General features: G+C 47.2%; 1 protein-coding gene across 1 annotated transcript in view; it reads left to right on the forward strand.

Annotated features, from left to right (window-relative positions):
- Positions 1-14,666, forward strand: part of KSR2 (kinase suppressor of ras 2) — a 376,779-nt gene that overhangs the window by 273,057 nt on the left and 89,056 nt on the right. Inside the window, exons 6-7 of the mRNA XM_032471653.1 lie at positions 3,413-3,482; positions 6,562-6,645. Coding sequence (XP_032327544.1) covers positions 3,413-3,482; positions 6,562-6,645 — 154 coding nt within the window. The remainder of the gene's footprint in view (positions 1-3,412; positions 3,483-6,561; positions 6,646-14,666) is intronic.

The raw sequence follows: 14,666 nt of genomic DNA on the forward strand, positions 1-14,666 counted from the left end.
AGTAGGAAAGAAGCTTTTGTTCAGCTGTGGAGACATCTTAATAGGTGCTTTGATTGTTAAACAGAAGTTTCTGTATTAGTTTAATTGCTGTAAATGCTGTTTGCCTTCTCTGTTATGATAAGGTCTGAATTTTCATAGATTTTTTTCCTTTTCAACAGTTTTCCTTTGCTTTAAGGCTTGCATTGGCAAGTTTAATGAAATCCAAATGAAGAAAGTGAAGGCAGGATCTCAGAGTTCAAATCTGCACACCCACGGACGAAGCCGTGTGGAGGTTATTATTGCTTGAGACTAATGATGCCACAGCCGCTGAATGTAATTGACAGAAATTCACCCTTTCAACCAGATACTGGGAAATGAAACCAAACGACTAAACTTAATTACATCTACTTTTTTGAGAAGGTGCTGTAATTGAGAATAACAGAATAACTAGGGTATGAATCTAACAGTGAAATGTGCTTATAATAAAAGAGGATTTATTCTCTGCCAAGTTGAGCTTCAGAAGTACCATCTTGGTTTTTGTTTGTTTGTTTGTTTGTTTGTTTTGCGGGCGGTGGGGATGGGGAGATAGCCGGAGAAGTGAAAAACATCTAGATCAGGGTTTCTCAGCATTGGCGCTATTAACGTTTGAGTCTGGTTGGCACTTCGATGTGGGGGTCTGTCCTGTGCATTGTAGGATTTTGAGCAGCCTCTCTAGTCTCTACACTTTAGATGACAGGAACCTCTCCCACCCCCTCCCCAGTTACTTGGCAATATCTCCAAATATGGCCAAATGTTCCCTGGTGCAAAAGCACCCCAGATTGAAAATGCTGATGTCGATGCTTTGGGAAGACTTGTGAACAATTACAGAGTTACTCCTTGAGGTTCTACTGGTGTCTGGCTGTGTGACATTTAGCAAGTCACTGCACCTCTCTGAGCCCCTGTGTCTTCCTTTGTGCATTGGGAATGAGAACACCAACTGCGTAGAGGTGTAGCTTCCAGGTATAAACTGCACAGAATAATGCCTAACACATACTGAGTGATCAATAAATTCACTGTTCCTATTATAATAATCTTGGATTCAGCAAACATGTATTACATACTTATTTCATCCCAGCTGCTTGCAATGCTATGAGGCAGTGATGCAAAGATTAAGGTGTGGTCCCTGTCCTTGTAGGAGTGGCAAATACATGCAGACTTGTTGGTACTATCTTATTCTCCACCCGTGGCAGACATTACTAATCGATCTCAGTGCTCTTTCATATTGAGCATCAGATTCCTTCTCAACACACCTTTCTAGACAGCCACTACTAATGTCCCAAGAGATGAAACCTATTTGGCACACCTAGTTTTGGAGATTCCCCATAAGGAGGCTGTGTATCTGTGCTAACCCTTCCTCTCTAGCACAACCATTCCACCTCTACACATCCCTGGCGCTGGAGAGAGCATTTTAAGGAGTCAACAGGTAACATTCTTCCTCACAAATCAGACTTCAGTCCCCAAAGGAGATAGGAATGGGGAAAAAATGCTCTCTTTCTCTCTCTTTTTAAATTGTTTTTCTTTCTTGTCTTTTTTGTTTCTCTCAGAAGCCGAAACAAGTAATAAAATGGGCTTGGAGTTGATGACAGTTTTTAGTTAACCTAGAGGAAATTCCACTGGCTATGATTCTGATTGATATGTCATGCTGTCTCCCTCTTGAGTTTTCTCTGTCCTTTGGGGTTGGGGAAATCATTAGTTCTCCCAGAAATGATCCCAGCTTTATAAGGGCAGAATTGGGGTTTCTGGAAACAGCTTTCAGATGGCTGTCGACAGTGTTATTGGACCGGAGAGAGGAGTGAATGGTTTGGGGTTAAATGCTCCCTGATCAGTTCAGACATGCCCAGCTCCACGATGAGTGTGCCACGCCATCACAATTGCTGTGAAAGATGAGGCGTGCATTTGCAGCTCTGAAAGCAGGGAGCTGGCTCCATCCATCTGGCCTGAGAAATGAGAGCTGGCGTGTGGGTCAGCCACTTCCTTCTTCTCTCCCCCAGCTGGTGAAGGTTTCACGGGCAGCTCTAGTCCATTTCTGCTGTTGTTTCACACCTCTCTGGGGCCTGCCAGGTCTGCGAGGAGGGTGAATGCAGGCAACCAGGCAGTGGGGCGAAGGTGGGGGCTGGTGCCCAGAGGCTGTGGAAGGAATCCTGGAACTCAGTCAGTGGTGGAGTGATTGTGTAGGCCACTAGGATGTAGCCTAAGGCATAAAAGAAAAGACTAGATGGGAACAAGTACCCAGTCTGATGTCTGTGTGATTTATTTTTCCTTCCTCATTCTCATTCATCCATCAACTTATCTGTCCATCTATCTATCCATCCATACATCCATCCACCCACGTAATAATCCAGCCACCCACCTACCCACCTGTCCATCTGGCAGTCCATTTGTCCATTCACCCACCTATCCAACCATCTAGCCACCCAACTATCCAAACATTCATCCATCCATCCACCCACCCACCTACCAATCCATCCACCCACCTCCCCATCTGTCCATCTACTGACTCTTCTGTCCATCCACCCACCTATGCAAACGTTCATCTAGCCATCCATCCATTCATCCATCCATCCATTCACTCACCCACCCATCCACCCACCTACCAATCCATCTACCCATCCATCTATCCATTCATCCATCCACTCATCCATCCATTCATCAACCCATCCACTTATTCTAGCATGAGTTTACATGGTACATGGTTAGAATATTTTAAATAGTTACTTATAATATACAGAAAGTGGTAATGGTTTTCCATATAGAGTTTGCTTTGAAAATAAATGTATTTAAACAAGTAAACCAAAATAAGTCAAATTAAAATATTAAGGAATTAATTTCATGGGTTGTACAGGGGCACGACAAAAATTAGGGAAGTGGTACTTGAATGACCAGCATTTGGAATCTACAGAGTTCAAACTTTGCAGGCACATTTATAAGTCCCTTAAGCCTGGATTTGCAGCTGCTGTGCAGTCTTATCAGGTATGTGACCTTGAGCAAATGACTTCTCTCCAAGCCTCAGTTTCCTCATCTGTCAGGCTGGGATGCTTACAACCCCTAACCCTAGAGTTGTCTTAGGCTGTAGCGAGCAAAGACATGTGAGTCACATAGCCCATGCCTGGCACACAGTAAGCACTCGGTAAATGGAAGCCATGCTCAATTTTATTCTCCCCACAACTGGTTTCCTTCAAGGCACTGCCTGGAAGCCCCACCCAAGAGACCTTGCATAAGCTGAGGTAACACAAGCTAAACCAGTGTTCCAGTTGGCTTTGGTTTAACAAATGATGACAGCCAGTGTCCTTCCTGAGGCTGGCGAACCTCCCTCTTCCTTCCTCGGCGTGGTGGGAGCCCAGCCCCGCCTCTGATTCTCTGCCTAACGAGGTCTTCTCCTCTTCTCTCCCTGCAGACACACTGTCAGTACCGCGATGGTCCCCGCAGATCCCTCGCAGAGACCTTGGCAATTCCATCAAGCACAGGTAGGCTGGATTTCTGTGTGCACTGGGGCCCACCTCCCAGCACGGTGAGGGCTGGGGGACTCTGGCCTCAGGGTGGGTATGGGCTGGGTTGCCCCAGCTCCTCCATCACCAGGCTCTTTTCTCCTCTGCCAGGCTGAACCTCAGTGTGGCAGGGGACTGCGATGTCTGCTTCTTATTAACCTGGCTCTTATAAAATAACACATAGCAGTTAAAAGCCAGGGCTTTGGAGTCAGACTGACTTGTATTCCAATCCCAGCTAGTAAAGCTTTGCAACCTTGAGGAAGTTACTTAACCTCCCTGAGGCTCCATTTTCTCATCAGATAATTCTGCCTACTCCTAGGGTGGTTGTGAGGATTAAATGAAATAATATATTAACGTGCTAATCAAAGGGCTTGGCACATAATAACCACTCAATAAATGGTATCAATATTAAGACCAATGCTTGTTCTAATTTTGGGTCTCCCCCCCCCCCCAGAAGACACAAGATTGCAGGCTGAACTCAGATGCTCACCTTCTGGTCAGCCCAGGGCTCCAGCCCTGTTGGGTGCACGGGGCAACCTCTCCAGGGGTATCCCTGCCCTTTTCAGGAGGGAGATTTCTGTCTACTAAGTCAGCTCTTATAAGAAATTAACTTTCCAAATTTAACTTTCCATATTTTATCTCATTAGCCTCGCAATCTGTTCACACACTCAGTGGGGTAGGTAGCACAAGTGTGGTCACATCCATTTGACAGATAGGGAAACTGAGGCCCTGGATGGTTAAGTGATGGCTGTACAAGCCAATTAAGCCCAGTACTTTATGATCTTTTGACACTGCTGCTGAGAGCTTTCTTTGCACTGAGGTCCCTGTGACCAGCTGAGAGTTCACTCATTCATGGTTTCTTTCCACTAGTATTTATAGAGTTATCTGTACCAGGGCTGCAGCACTGAGCACGTCCTAAGACTTTCACCCTTGGGGAGCTCGTGGTCTAATGGAGGGACAGATGGTTAACAGACCATGACAGCACCGGAGGATCAGGGCTATAACGGTGGGGCCAAACCAGGGGCAGACACGTCACCATAACCCGGGGTGAGGCAGGAATGGGCACACTCTCCCGGAATGGCCTCTCGTCAACAGATTTCTGTTGACAGGATAGTTGTTAAGACACAAATGAAAAAACGGTGGAGGAAGCCATGAGAAATACGCGATAGATTCATCAGTGGTCAGGCGGTGAGAAACAGCAAAAGGCATCAAAAAGAAGGGCCTTTTTTTTTATTTGCTTACACACTGCGCCCTGGCTAGATCCACCCCTGGATAGGCCACACCCTTGGCTAGCTCCACCCCTGGATAGGCCACACCCCTGACTCAGCTCCACCCCTGGATTGGCCACACCCCTGGCTCAGATCCACCCCTGGATTGGCCACAACCCTGGCTCAGCTCCACCCCTGGGTTGGCCACACCCCTGGTTCACCTCCACCCTTGGATTGGCCACACCCCTGGCTCAGCTCCATCCCTGAATTGGCCACAACCCTGGCTCAGCCCCACCAGCAGACTCAAGTACCCTAACGTTAGACCTGGTGGTACCTCAGATTCAAATGCTGATGCCCAGAGGAGGAAAACGATCTAATGATCTTTAGCATCGGGAACATTTTCCAGGAGCTGGCACTTGGGATGCCCTGTTACTCTCCAGTCTCACCTTGTGTTTCTCCCTGGGCTCCATGCCAGGAGGGAGAGACCTGGATACATCCCCAGCCCTGGTGAAAAAATGAAATGAAAATCTCAATACCATCCGCTGTCCTCAGAGCCACCTTAACCACAGCTTAGGAAGAGGGATTGCTGATCCTGAGGATGGGGGAGGGCCGGAAAAGAGAGGGAACTCCCACCTGCCACTGGTGCTGCCTGCTTAGTTCCCACACTGCTGGCCGGTGGGTGGAACGTGAGCCCATTCGCCGTTCCCTAGAGCTGCCAAATCCTGCAGAATAGGTCCTGCCAAACTCACTGGCCCTGCTGAAGGGACAGAAAGGGGCTTAACCAACCCCTAGTCTAAAACTGGGAAGGGAATTTTCTTGGCCCCAAGAAATCTCTGTTCAGAATATTGCTATTTGCTTAGATATGGAGGCTTTGGGCTGCGGCTCATTCTGTTTGGAGAGTGACTGACCCAAATCAGGCAAGATGGTACAGCAGAGGGATACAGACTTGCCCTCAAAATTCTCAAGCACCGAGTTACATAATCACTTCCAATTTTCACTTTGACACTGTGAGGCAGTGGAGATTAGATACAACTCCTGCTGAAGGTGACAAAAATTGAAAATGAAAATTAACTGTGACCTGGCAACCTTCCATACTTTTCTTGGGTCCAGCCCTGCTGCTGCCGGATATCTCCTGGGGAAGACAGCACCCTGGCAGCAGCAGGGGGCCCAGAAGTTAATCTAATGTATCTCTGTTCCCGCTGGTTTCTAGCTGTATATCAGAAACCTCTAAACTGCCTTATGTTTGCAGCAAGTGGTGGTGGCTGGGGAGGAAGATGAGCTGATGATCTGAAAAGGGCTTTCATTTTAGGGACTTCTTTTCTCCTGCTAAAGTTTGGGGTCTCCACTTTTTGGGGGGCACACCCTCTTGAAGCTCTCCAGGTGGTGTAACTAGCAGTGATGGGGAACAGACTCTGGGGGGGAGGTGCATCTTGCTTCGTGGTTCTCTGAGGATAGTTCCAGCCCCATCCATTTCTCTGTCCTAGAAGTGAACCTGGTGCAGTAGGCCACCAGGCAGTGTTTGCTGAATGACTGAATGACTGTTGTGAATGTTTGGGTAATAATACAGCCACAAGCCAATTCAGTGAGTTCTTCTTGTGTGCCAGGTGCTGCATGAAGCCCTTGATATGGATGACCTTGTTTAATCCTCTGAACAACCTATGAGGTCGATGCTGTTTTTATCCCCACTTTACAGATAAGGAGACTGAGGCTCCATTGGTATAAGCAATTCAACTAAGTCACCTATCTTGGAAGAAGCGGGGCTGGAAGCCAGGGTTCATGTGGTCATCCTTCTAGAGATAGGTCAGTCACCATCACCTTGGCCTTGAACACTTTCTGTCTCTTTCCCACAGGTTTTCCACGAAGTACTGGATGTCTCAGACGTGCACAGTCTGTGGGAAGGGGATGCTTTTCGGCCTCAAGTGTAAAAACTGCAAGTAAGTGCTATTCCTGGAGGCACCTTTTCATGGTGCCTGGTGTCAGCAGGAGCCATCCCGGGCTCTGAAATAGTTTATGGGACTTCGGTTTCTTGACCCTCCGGAGAGTGGCTTGCTCTATTTTTCAGAAATAGGTCTTTTTTTTTTAATTGAAGTATAGTTGGTTTACAATGTTGGGTTAATTTCTGGTGTACAGCGTAGTGATTCAGTTATATATGTGTATATATATGTGTGTGTGTGTGTGTGTGTATATGTGTATATATATATATATATGTATGTATTTTCCAGAAATAGGTCTTAAATGAACCTCTACCCTTGGGTAAGGGGTTGAGGAGGACAGTTGTGAAGAAGAACCAGTGCTGATGGGTGATGCTGGAAATGTATAATGCTGTCTGTGGAGGCACAGAAGGAACTGGCATTTTCACAGCATCTGAAATCGGGGTTGGCAAGCTTTTTCTCTAGCTGACCAGATAGTAAGTATTTTAGGCTTTACAGGGCCGTGGGGTCTCTGTTACAACCACTCAACCCTGCTATGTGGCTCAAAAGCAGCCATAGACAATATATAAATAAACGAGCATGACAGAATTTATTTATTCCAATAAAATCTTTAAAAAAAAATTTTTTTTTTTACAAAAAATGTGCTGCAGCTGGCTTTGACTGATCCCTGAGTTAGAGTTTGCAAAGGCCTTTTCTCCTTTATTTTTTCTTCTTGTGGTGCTTCTCTGGGGGGTGGAGGAATGTGTTCTGATTCTTTCCATTTTACAGATATGAAAGCTGAGTCCCAACAAGGATAAGTCACCTGCCTGAGGTCACATAGCTAGGAAGTGGCAGTCAGGACTTAGACTCTGGCCCCCTAACTCCTGTCCTTTCTGTGGCATCATGTCGGTCTTGAAGGCAGTGAGAAGACTAGACCAGACAAGTCCCCGCCTTCCCCTGACATCCACCCAGGTTGTGGACCCAGGTCACAAATGGCAACAGAGAGGGATGCAGGGAAACCCTGATGCCCAGCCTGGGCCCCAGAGTCAAACTGAGATGCACGTACATCCTGGTCCTGCCACTTCTAGCCCGGTGACCTCGGGCGAGTCCCCTCACATGTCTGTTGCTCGTCTTATCATCTGCACAAAAGGAATAACTATCATTCCTGCCCAACGTGGTGGTGAGCCTTGAGAAAATCAGCACTAAAGGACACAGCCCGGTGCCAGGCTTAGAGTTCTGTCTTCTGTCAAAGGTCATAAATGCCTTTCTGTCTAGCCATCCTCTTTCCTTCCGTAAACTTGTATTAAATGCCCTCTTTGGCCCAATTACTGTAGAATAGTCAATAGCATTCAGCTGTACCTTGGGGTTATGAATGAGTGCACGTCTGATTGCTTTATAAAAGCCACTTAGTTAGAAAAATTGGAGGAGCCCTTCTTTCCCGTCTAGCCTTGCTCTTCCTTGTCCAGCCCAGGCTGGGAGCTCTCATTTGGGCTCCTCCAGGCCTCCCCACTTGCCTGCCCCGTGATGGAGGAGGGGACCGGTAGGGGCACGTTCTTACTCTCCCTGCAGCCTAGATGTCTCAGTAGTAAGGCAAGGCTGGGAGCCCTTCCCTCCTGGAGTCGTGGGGAGGATTAATTAGATCCAGCCCCTGAGGAGCCTTAAGCTTCATGGCACAAGATGGGAGCTGGGCAGTGATTACCGAGCATGAGTGTTTGGAGCTCACGTCCCCACCTTGGTCCTTTATAGACCCAGGCTCTGAGGTGAGTCCTCAGGATGGCAGCCCCTGGTCTTTCTGACTTTGAGACGCACCAAGCCGGGCCCTCGGGTCCAACTTGAAGTTCTGTCTCATTTCCCCGTTACCCAGCTGCTCCGGGGGCCTGCCTCACTGGTGTGCAGTCACCCCGTGTTCTGAGGGGAAACGGCGGCTCTCACATCCTCACACCTGCCAAGCGGAGGCTTTGAAGTCAGGTAATTAGGTGACAGGGATGCAGCCAGGAGTCAGTGAGGCTGAACACTTCCTGAGCCGTTTTAATTTTCAGCGCTCAAGGCAGAAGTCAGAGGTAGCCTTCATTCTTGCTCTCTGTTCTGGAAGTCATGAGCAAGGCCTCAGACCCTGCCAAGGGCTGGGGGAGGGACAGGGACCTGGAGGGGAGAGGTGGCTGCAAGAAACAGGTTTTGAGAGCAGCCAGAACTGAGTTGGAGTCCCAGCTCCATTGCTGAACTGCCTGTGTGAGCTTGAGCAAGGGACCCGTCATCCCTGGGCTCAGTTTCCTGACCTGCAAAGTGGGCGTGATGTTAGCGCCCCGCACAGGGGCTGCTGGAAGGAGTCGGTGAAATGTCCCTGCCCCAGATGGCAACGTTTTCTCAAAGAACGTTTCTCCCCTCTCCACCTTGTGCAAAAATGGCTCCTGGAATTCTAAGAGGCAGACTATGAGTGTGCATTACCGATACCAGCAGCTGAAGTTTGACCTTACTCTTCCATGAATGAAATTCTGCGGGTTTCACATTAGTTACAGTGAGGACGGATGACTGTTTATATGTGTTTTCAAAGATGGGCAAAATTTTGGAGGGAAGGGTCAGATGAAAGACAGAAAAAGGTAACACACAGACCCCACTGTCAAGGAGTTTAGGGGAAGACACACCTGGAGGGAAATGAATTTCAGTAAGACTGCAGTGTGCGCATAAAAGCAGGAACAGGTGAAGTTTCAGAGAGGCAGCATGGAGGATGGAGGGGGAGCTTCTTAGAAAAAATGGGCAGAACTGTTTGTTCATTTACTCGACTCACATTTGTTGAGCACGTCCAAAGCGCCAGGCACTGTTCTAGACACGGGGGAAATCACACTGAGTGAAACAGACGGAATCCCTGCCCTCATGGAACTTATATGCTGGTGGGGGATGGAGATGGAGGGGGACAGACAGTAAACCGAGTAAATCACTGAAATAGGTCATCTGTTCAGATGGTGCTTAAGTACTAAGTTGAAGAATGAAACGGAGGAGGGAGATAGGGCCAGGGAAGGGGCTGTAATTTTCATTAAAGGGCTCAGGAAATGTCTTATATCTGAGTGAGAACTTGGGGGGGGGGGGGGAAGTAGTGTGTGCTGCAGGTCCTTTCCAGAGGCTTGGGTTTGAATCTGTCGCAAAGGTAATGATTCTTTTTCCTTTTCTTTGTTTCTTTTTTTTTTTTTTTCTTAGCCTAGAGCAGTTCTGGTTCTGTTACTGACAGAAACTCCCTGGGTGACAGAGGTTGGCTTTGACCCATGGTACTCAATGTGTGGTCCCTGGACCGGCAGCATCAGCGTCACGTGGGAGCCGGTCAGAGAGGCAGACTCTCAGCTCCACCCCAGACCTGCTGCAGCAGAATCTGCAAGTTAAGATGGTCCTGGTGATTCTTGTGCACATTCAGTTTGAGAAACACTACTCTTAACAGCTCCAAATTCCCTTGCAGAGCTGATTTTATTTTTCTAGATTATGGGTCTCAAATGTGAGTGTGTATCAGAATCCCCTGGAAGGTGTATTAAAACACGAGATTCCTGAACCCCCGCCCCCTCTGGCTGGAGTCTCCAATTCAGCACGTCTCAGGTGGGGCCCCAGAATGTGCATCTCTCACAAGTTCCCAGGTGATGCTGATTGCCGCTGGTCCTGGGACCACAGTGTGAGAATCACTGCTCTACATAAAAGCAGCAGTTCGACAAAATCTTTTTTTTCCAGCCTGACATTGCAGCGTGTGAGTTTTTTTGTTTTTTTTCTTTTGAAAGTTGGTCCATCTTTGCTGATTACTTTTCAGGCTCTTCTGCTGTTACATCCCTTGACCTCACTCCGTAGACGTGAATCTTTTTCATCCTCGTCCCTCCAGTAAATTCATCCAGTAAATATTTATGTGCTGAGTCAAAAAGATAAGGTGTGATTAGGAACCCAGGCTGCAGGTCTCACACATACACACACACACACACACATATTTAAATCCTGACTGTGCCACTAACACTTTCATTATTTCTGAGCCTCACTTTCTTCCTCTATGGAAAGAAGAAAATAATATTCACCTTACTAGATTGTTTAAAAAAAAAAAACAACTGAGATTAAATAAGGGAACATGCTTAGCCTAGTACCTGGCCCATTATAAGAGCTTAATAAATGAGAGCTCATGCTGTCACTGACTGAATTAATTTTGGGGTACCCTCCACCCAGTGAGCCAGGATACTTCTGAATGTCTAGCCCCTTTCCCTCCTGCTTTGGTTCAGTGCCCACTTCCTCCGGAATTATCATCAGCTGTCTTGTCGGCATTCTGAATAGAGAGATTAATGAACTAATAGGAAATTATGCTCAGAAAGCAATTTGCAGTTATCTAAAATGAGGCGTCTTCATCTAATAAGTTCATGAGCACGGAATGGAGTTTAGTTCTAAGTGGCTGGATCGTCAGCACAATCCACATATTGTCTGATAACTGTGGACTCAGCTGGCTGAAGTTTGCTTCTGCAAAAGTAAGATGCTGATGGATTTCCCGGGCCTCAGTCCTGCCTTACCTGCATCCTTCCTCCTTCTCGGGGTCCTTCCACATTTTTCTGCCGAGCTGAGGTCTGGTTCCTTGGAAATCCCTCCACCCTGCCTGCAGTTTTTGCATTTTTGCAGGGAGTGTGAGTGTTCTGGGCTGAGGAAACAGCATGAGCAAAAGCTTGGGTCAGGACTTAAAGGAGTTTGAGCACACTTTGCAGGCAGGGACCGGAGAGGAGAGGAGATCGGTCCGGCTTTGCAGCCGCAGTACCGGTCCTGCTGCCGTGACTCATGCTGCTGCGTCCCGGGGCCCCAGGCCCGTGTGGGGCTCCGCTCACTGCCCATCCGGCCGCATGCCGGGGAAGGCAGTCTTGGACTCCAGAGCTCCCCTCACGCTGGAGCGGCTCACTTGTGAGGACAAGGCCCTGGGGGAGGAGAATGTGGTGATGGGATGGCCCTTCCTCTGGGTGGAAGAGCGGGGAGCAGAAGCCAGGACTTCTGATGTTCCCAGAGACGCCTGCTCTTAGGGCCTGAGGTGGGAAGGGTATGGATATGAGAACACTTTGCAGATGTTTGACTTACTTTCCTCTCGGACCACGGAGTACTCACTCCTCTGCATTGAAGACAGGATGATCAAATTAGTGGCACAGCCCTAGCTAGCCCATGTGTGTCTTGGTGTCCTGCTCACGTCCCAATGACCTCGTTTTGGGGTGCTGTGCTAACAGCTTGTACCTGAGACCTTCTCCGGAGGCTTGCCCTTGGGTGACTGATGGCAGCTTCTCACCCAGAGGTGCCTGGGAGTTAGCCCCCAACCGCAGGTGGCTCAGAGCCAGGGGCTAACCCGTACAGGCATGCGAAAGGCCAGCTCCTTGTCTCAAGGCAGATGGACTCTACAGTGCAGTTCACACTCCAGAGTCCTCTGCGGGATCAGGCTGAGACTAGAGTCTCCTGGAACCATGTCCTTGCTTAGCTCCTCTGCCATTTCCGATCTGGCTGAGGAATATTCTGGAAAACTCCCTTTTACAAATCACTTGCAAGTAGACCCATCTCAGAATCTGCTTCTAGGGAACTGAACTTAAGACAGCAAAGCAACTACAAGATCCAAACTCTGGAGTTAGAGGGGGCAGGTCCTGGCTTTGCCGCTTCCTAGCTGTGTGACTCTGGTAAAGTTACTAAGCCTCTCTGATGTCACAGGAAGCTAATATGTTCCTTCAATGTGAGAAGACATGTGAGTGCCCTAATCACAGTCTTGACTTGGGAATTCCTTCAAATCAGAACCTTTCAATAAGTTGTTCAGCGTTTATTTCATTGCAGGAGTGGATTCTCTATTAAAATATATGAAATATGAAAAGAAAAAAAATACCCGCCACATCACCTCCATGGGTTTAAGCAAGGTCGAAGTTCTGGAAGAGTAAGCCCATTTCCTACTTTTCTGTAGTTCCTATTCTCCGTTTTTCTTTGGGGATTTTCGGAACCACCCAGCTTCTTGGAAGATCTGTTAAAGGGCTTCTATCAGGGGTTCTCAACCTTGGCGCTATTGACATTTTAAGCTAGATAATTCTCGGTGGTGGGAGCCATCCTGCGTGTTGAAGGATGTTTATCTATTTATTTATTTTTAATTGAAGTATAGTCAGTTACAATGTGTCAATTTCTGGTGTACACAATAATGTTTCAGTCATACATACACATACATATATTTGTTTTCATATTCTTTTTCATTATAGGTTATCACAAGATATTGAATATAGTTCCCTGTGCTATCCAGAAGAAATTTATTTTTTATCTATTTTATATATAGTAGTTAGTATTTGCACATCTCAAACTCCCACTTTATCCCTTCCCACCTGCTTTCTCCCTGGTAACCATAAGTTTGTTTACTATGTCTGCGAGTCTGTTTCTGTTTTGTAGATAAGTTCATTAGTGTCTTCTTTTTTCTTTCCCTTTCTTGCTTATTTCACTTAGAATGATGATCTCCAGATCCATCTATGTTGCTGCAAATGGCATTATTTTATTCTTTTCTATGGCTGAGTAGTATTCCATTGTATATATATACACCACAACTTCTTTATCTAGTCATCTGTCGATGGACATTTAGGTTGTTTCTGTGTCTTGGCTATTGTATATAGTGCTGCTATGAACATTGGGGTGCATGTATCTTTTCCAGTTTGAGTTCCCTCCAGATACGTGCCCAGGAGTGGGATTGCTGGATCATATGGTAAGTCATAGGATCATATGATATAGGATGATATGGCTTAGTTTTTTTGAGGGTGAGGCTGTTTAGAAGCATTGCCTCCACTCACTAGATGCCAGTAGCCACCTCCTCCCCACCCCTCGCCAACTCCACTCTCAGTTGTGACAGTTAAAAATGTCTCCAGACATTGCCCAACATCCCTGGGGAGGGTGGGGGCAAAATTGCCCTTGGAGGAGAACCGCTGTTTTATTTAATAAATCCCTCACTCCCAACCAGTGGGGCTGTGTACCCATCATTCAGTTGTAGATGCCAGTATTAGAGTGCCATTCCTCAAATTGTCAATAGAGTGATCCGACTTATCAACTTGCCTGGGACTTTCCTGGGTTGAGCACTGAAGTCCCATGCCCTGGGTGACCGAGGTTGGTCGAGGCAGGTCTATGCTAGTAGAAACTTTCACAGGCTCCAATTAAGGTCACTGCCCACTGCTGTAGGCGTGAGACCTGTAATCATTTCCCTGGAAAGGTGAGGAGTGATGTTTGGAAACCAGCAGAAAGTTTCCAATGTATTCTGGTGTTTTAATGCACTGTGCACAGGTCCCCTCCCCTCCTGCCCGCGGGAGCCTGGCTGGACGTGTTACACATAATTCTTTTCACGGAACCAGTCACTTTGCTCATTTCCACGCACTTCTTTATCTGGTTTTGCTCTGTTATTGGATCTTTTCACTTGGATTCCATGTACTCTTTGGTTCCCTTCTTGCCCTGTACGTCCCCCTAGCCTGTATCCTTGCATCAAAATACAATGTCTTATCTGAAATTTTCCGGTTTTTGCAACATGGCTCCAGCCACGGATGACGAGGAGATAAAAGCATGAAGTTAGCCGTGGTTGGTTTGAGCCACTGGGCACACTCATTTCCCCAGCTCTTGAAAAACTGGGGAAATGATGAGCTGGTGTTGCAGCTGCTGCGAAGTTCCTGGAAGCTTCAGGAATGTGTACAACAGGCAGGATATTGGCAGGATATAATTATGAGCGTGCATTTTGGAGATCACCAGCTTGAAGCCTGAACTTACTTTTCCGTTAATAGAAACACTTCAGCGTTTGCAATAATCATCGCGGGAATTAATGGTCCCTTCTGTGCATTTTTACCTATTATAAGCAAAACTTTGGGCCCAATTACAATTGTATGTGAGGCATGATGATAATTCTACTGGTGGCTGAGGTGGGGATTAGAGGTGAGGAGGAGGATGGTGATGATGACAGCGTGTATTGAGGGCTTACTGAGGGTGCCAGACATTTTACTGAGTACTTTACATGCGTGATCTCATTTAATTCTCACAACAACCAGGGAAGGTGGGGTCTATGGTTATCC

This window comes from Camelus ferus, chromosome 32 (assembly GCF_009834535.1).
Source record: "Camelus ferus isolate YT-003-E chromosome 32, BCGSAC_Cfer_1.0, whole genome shotgun sequence".
Classification (NCBI taxonomy): domain Eukaryota; kingdom Metazoa; phylum Chordata; class Mammalia; order Artiodactyla; family Camelidae; genus Camelus; species Camelus ferus.